This window comes from Aphanomyces invadans (assembly GCF_000520115.1).
Source record: "Aphanomyces invadans strain NJM9701 unplaced genomic scaffold supercont1.5, whole genome shotgun sequence".
Taxonomy (NCBI): Eukaryota; Oomycota; class Saprolegniomycetes; order Saprolegniales; family Verrucalvaceae; genus Aphanomyces; species Aphanomyces invadans.
In genome coordinates this window covers 1896190-1901685 of record NW_008580150.1, presented here as the reverse complement: position 1 = coordinate 1901685, position 5496 = coordinate 1896190, and the positions used below count along the sequence as shown (strand labels likewise).

At 48.9% G+C, this 5496-nt stretch overlaps 3 protein-coding genes across 3 annotated transcripts; 1 reads left to right on the top strand and 2 right to left on the bottom strand.

Moving 5' to 3' along the window:
- Positions 1–250: 250 nt before the first annotated feature.
- H310_03587 (hypothetical protein) lies at positions 251–1309 on the top strand (the record flags this gene model as incomplete). Its single annotated transcript, XM_008867509.1, has 1 exon — positions 251–1309. One exon carries the CDS (start codon positions 251–253, stop codon positions 1307–1309), a length of 1059 nt encoding a protein of 352 aa, XP_008865731.1.
- Positions 1310–1636: 327 nt separating this feature from the next.
- Positions 1637–2156, bottom strand: H310_03586 (hypothetical protein; the record flags this gene model as incomplete). The annotated part of the gene is made up of 2 exons (XM_008867508.1): positions 1637–2010; positions 2060–2156. The coding sequence occupies 2 exons, from the start codon at positions 2154–2156 to the stop codon at positions 1637–1639; spliced, it is 471 nt and encodes a 156-aa protein (XP_008865730.1).
- Positions 2157–4648: 2492 nt separating this feature from the next.
- On the bottom strand, positions 4649–5227 carry H310_03585 (hypothetical protein; the record flags this gene model as incomplete). The annotated part of the gene is made up of 2 exons (XM_008867507.1): positions 4649–4914; positions 5086–5227. 2 exons carry the CDS (start codon positions 5225–5227, stop codon positions 4649–4651), a joined length of 408 nt encoding a protein of 135 aa, XP_008865729.1.
- Positions 5228–5496: the final 269 nt, after the last annotated feature.

Genomic DNA, 5496 nt, shown 5'->3' with positions numbered 1-5496 from the left:
GGAGCTACAGTTATTACTAATTTCCCCCGACGTTTGAAGAAGAGTTGAAGTCGATTGAGCAAGCGTGAGTGTTTGAACTCACACGCTTGCTCAATCGCCTTCAACAATAGAGAGATTTCGCAGCTCGTGTTTTTGGCGTTCGCGGTCTATAATGTACGGGAAGAGGAAGGACAGTTTAACTTCGTATGTTTCGCAACGTCGTTCCCATAAATAGCATTCATAAAGGTCAGTGGCTTAAACGCTCATCACCATGGACGAGCAGCAGCTTGCTCTTCGCGTGTACCGGTGGGCCAAACGAAAGAAGTTCAAACCTGGCACAACACTCCAACTGTTAACCCTTGGCTTGGGCATTCCAATTGAACGCCCAATCATCCCGGACATTCGTTTCGACCTCAACATGCGCGATGCCGATGCTTTACTCTCGTTTCGCTTTGACGTTCGGGGTGTTGTAAAGCTCACCAGCCTACTTGGGGTTCCAAATGTCGTCATAACGAGCTGTCGCGACCGTGTTTGTGGTGTCGAGGCCATGTGTGTCCTGTTAAAACGGCTGCGCTACCCGATCTCATACTACGACTTAATCGCTACGTTCGGCCGCTCTCGGGAGCAGTTGTGCCGCATTTTCAACTACATGGTCCAGTTTGTCTACGATCGATGGAAGTCTGTCATCTACTGCAACACAAAGATTGTTCGGTCCCGTATCGGCCAGTACGCTGCTGCTGTCCACAGTAAGGGTGCCCCGTTGGACAGGGTGTGGGCTTTTCCAGACGGCACGAAGATTGAATCATGCCGTATTAGAGCCACATCAAATGGCGCTGAAGGGCTCAACCTACAAAAGCGCATCTACTCCGGCCATAAACGCAAGTATTGTCTCAACTTCCAGGGGCTCACGACCCCAGACGGTTTGTGTGTTCATTTCTTTGGCCCATTGGAAGGCAGTCGGCACGATGTTGCCCTGCTTCGCGTCAGTAAATTGCAGGAATTTTTCGAAAACAACTCGGACATCTTTGACGGCTATTACATCTACGGTGACCCCGCCTACCCAACATTAAAGTGGATCATTTCTGGCTGCAAAGGAAACAATTTGGACGAGTCCAAGGAGTTGTTCAACTGTGCAATGAGCCGCGTCCGTCAAGGCGTCGAATGGAACTTTGGCCGTCTCAAGTCACTTTGGGGATTTATTACGCACAAAATGCAACAAAATATCATGCTGTCGAACGTCGGGACAGTCAACAACGGTGGATATCAAAGCTCCACGTACTTTGCACTTGTCCCGCCAACTCTTGAAGAGTACTTAGTACTTGTAGATTAAATCAAATCGAATGACTGAGGACAATAATTTTGAGTTCGAGTTTGTACAACAATCCAACAACACAATTCAAAATGAATGAAGGCAATTCATGTTATCACAAACCCAGGTAGTCCATCTACTTTCTGCTACTGAGCGCTGCATTGATCAAGTTGATCATTTTTTCGCTTTCAATTTTTGCAAGTGCAGCTTGATGCTCTCGCTCTGCTTTGCGCTCCTCCCTGTCTAGCTCACGCTGTTTCAATTCTAAATCGAATTTGCACCTGTTGAAGTCAATCTATTTTTCGCGAATGGCCATGTCTCGCTCGGAATCCACCTCGATGGCCATAGCTAGACTGCTGCGGCGACCCTCGACAGCGGTCTTCTATTTTGTTCGCCGCCCTCTGTCGTCACGTCGGCGCGGCGTTTCATCGTTTGCATTGCCATTTCTCGGATGATCAGCCCGCCTTGATCCGCCTGGTCTTTGTCGCTCGCTGTGCTGGCGGACTTGGCGTCAGTGCTGGGCGTGGACTTGCCGTCGGGGCCGCGCTTCAGGTCCTCCAAGAGGGTCACGATGTCGTCGAGCAGAATGTGTTTCTCGCGGTGCTCCTCGCCCACACCAGAGAGTTTCGCTGACTCTGAGTTGAACTCCATGTGCTCGTCGACCAGCAACGAAAAATCGGTTTTGGGCTTTGCGTGAATCGACCACGCGGGTGAACTTGTCGCTGTGCACGAGCGTCTCAGCAAGCAGTTGCCACGACTTCGCGAGCTGACCCTTCGTTGCAGCGAAGGGCTGGTCGGCTGCGACCTGGATCAGGAGGGCCACGTCCTCCTCGTATGACCAGTTGCGTCTCTTATCGCTTTGAGACATCGTCGAGCCACGGATTATTTCGAATGGGAAAGTTACCCGTACAAAGATCCAATTGTGTGGGAAGATTAACTAATTGTAGGAGGTTTATCGTTCAGGAACCAGTTGTGACAGGGACCTGGACCGCCAACGCGAAAAACACGAGTTGCGAAATCTCTCTTATCCAAGGCAACCATGACACAGCTTGCTCCACAATTCAGCGGTACTTGGCCGGCCCATGCATTTCTATGTCGCTCGGATAATCGACAAGTATGGGTCGAGCTGTAAGAATTCCGTGAAGACGTTGTCACTGTGTTCAAAGGGCAGCAAGTGGACGCAAAAGATAATTCTCTTTTATTAAAGGTATAACTAATTATTGGAAGTATTTTTATTAAATATTCGCTATATTTTTATTTATAGTTTCGTGTTTACATTTCGTCAAGAGTCGATGCAAGGACGATGGAGCTCCCGTGACCCGACATAGATCTCCCTTTGGAGGCATTATTGCCGTGGGGCAATCTGAACCTGTTCTTGACTTAAATGAATTCCCATGTCCGCCAGGAACATCTGCATGCGCGCGGCTTCCGCGTCCTAGTATAGTAACACCCACCGCCAAGCGCCACTCGAGATGTCGAAGGACAACAAATTGGCCCATGTGAGGCCAAGACGAGTGTTTGAGTTTAGCGCGCACTCACCTTGGCTGCTGCGACCCGTTGATTCATTTCATCGGCTCATATTTGCGACGTTGGAGGCGTGCTTGAAAGTCGTCCGAGCCTCCCATCAAGAAATCGTCGCTGAGGTTCAACCCATCCTTTGTATCCTCCTTCTGTCGCGCGGCCTCGTGCACGGCAATTTGTCGCCTTTTCTCAATCGTGGCCTCTCTATCCATTGCTGTAAGGTTGGTGAACGCAAAGGAACTAGGATCCATGAACCTGTCCATCGCTTTGGTGCCAGCTCCTCGTGCATTGCACTGCGCGCTACATAATTAGACCCACATAGATTTTTGAGATCCTGTGAAATCAATCAAAAATTGAGACTTTACAAGAGTCGCAATTTAACTAGTTTGATTGGTCAATAACAATGACAAACAAATTGCCGCCCTTTCGAATACAGAATGGACCAATCTTGATGAGGCGCTTTAAAATCCTGCACCATTAGGATAGACCCATTTGAGAATTTTTGCTCTGCAAGTAAAATCATCACCTCAGACGATGCATAAACTTAACAAAACCAATGTAGGCTACATCAGCTGTCCTCTGAGCCACATAAAATGGGGCTGGGACCTCTCTTGAGTCCGATGGAGCAAGGAATGGTCTTCGCCCTCCACAAGCACGGATTGAGCATCCGTGCTATCGCAACCGATGTTTCAAGATCCCCGAAGGCCGTCAGGATGTTTTTGAAGGACCCAGAACAATACGTGAAGAAATTTAAGGGCCGCAAGGCGGTCCTTGTCGTTTGTTCAGAGTACCGGTTGCTCGTCCGAGAGGCATCCAAGACAGGCTTGTCAGCCCGGAGCCTCAAGACAAGCCTGAATTTGGCTGCCTCTCTTCGAACATGCCAGAGGAGACTCATGGGAGCCCCAAACCTACGTTACAAGAAGCGGAAGGCGATGCCAGCGTTGAAAGACCGTCGCAAGAAATTGCGCCTGGATTACGCAAAAATGCACCTCGCGAAGCCACCTGCCTGGGACCATAATATTTGGTCTGATGAGAAGAGGTTTAACCTCGATGGCCCAGATGGGCTTCAGCATTACTGGCATGATTTGCGCAAGGAGGAGGACACGTTTTTCGCGCGTCGGAACGGTGGGGGTGGTGTGATGGTTTGGAGTGCGTTTTCATCTGCTGGTTTGTCTGAATTGGATTTTCTTTCTGGTACTTAGGATTCATCTGCATATGTTGAAACATTGAGTAAGTACTTGTTTCCATTTGCACATTACCATTATGCTGATGAATTCGTGTTTATGCAAGATAACGCTTCGATTCATGCATCAAGATACACGAAAGAGTTTTTGAATGATGAAAATGTGAATCTTTTTGACCACCCCCCACTTTCTCCTGACTTGAATCCAATTGAGTACCATTGGGGCCTCCTTGCGCGACGTGTCTATCGAAACGGCCGGCAGTTTCAATGTGTTGCTGACCTCAAGACGGCCATATTGGACGAGTAGCGTGGGATCGGCCAAGACTTCGTCACTGCGCTCATTGAGTCCATGCCACGACGTTGTGTGGCCGTGGTGGAAGCCAAAGGAGGTAGAACTACCAACTAGAGTGATAAAAATGCACATTTGAACAAGCATTTTGTGTGATTTGTGGTGTGGTTCTACTCTTCTGGCGCGAGTATAATGTTTATGACAATGCAAATCGAGCATTACAGACAACATACGTGAATAAATGATTTATTTCTAACACAAAGCATGTCTCCTGGTGACGGGCCCTGAATTGTTTGTCACAGATCATAAAAGGTCAGACTGTACAAAACTAAATCCACGCGGGTCTAATCATGTGGCGCGCAGTGTATCACTTTGTGCTTCGCAATCGCCTTCCTATCTCGCTTCGCCCGCTTCCGCTCTTAGTCCCGCAATGGGGAACGTCGTGGTGAGATGCTATGGTAGCGGCAGAACGATGGCCGTTCGATCCCATCGCCGCCGACGACGTAGCACCTGGAGCTGTGTTTGTGGGGATGTCGACCGAGTCTTTCATCGACGCGAGTTCCAACCGCTCGTACTCCGGGACGCCGGATGGACTGCTGTGACAGTAGACTTGCGACATGGTACTTGCGACTTCTACATGGAACGTGACTTTTGGGATTTCTCCCAGTGTCGGAGACCTGTACATTTGAGTAGTTTTCAGCCATGTCCATGTTGTTGTGAGAAAAACCATTCCAGTGTGAAAAGAACCGCTTTCATGTGAGACTGCCCTCATTAGACGTGATCGAGTTTTTTGCTCATCCTCACCTGCTACCTTCGACACCCGTCGCTTTCCCCACACGACTTCGTCGCGAAGAAGGGCCCATTCTGCCATGATGCCGCTTCCGCTCACGCGCTGCATCGTGTTCAACGGGATGTTCCAGAGCAGCTCGGCACGGACCTTGGACATTCGGCTGTGTGCGACAACAACAGCAGGAATTTCTACACCAGTCAGAGGTGTGTCGTTGCATATCGCTCAAAACAACCGTGCGTACACCTCCAAAGGTGTAAATGCATTAGAGGTATAACGAACGACGTCGCAGAGATATTATTGAACGGTGTCATTTTTGGAAATGGACAAGTTGAAATGTCCGATGAATAGACCACGAACCTTGAGACTTAGTTCTTCACCAAACTTCGAATGTTTTACAATTTGACGAAGCAATATTGTCATTGATT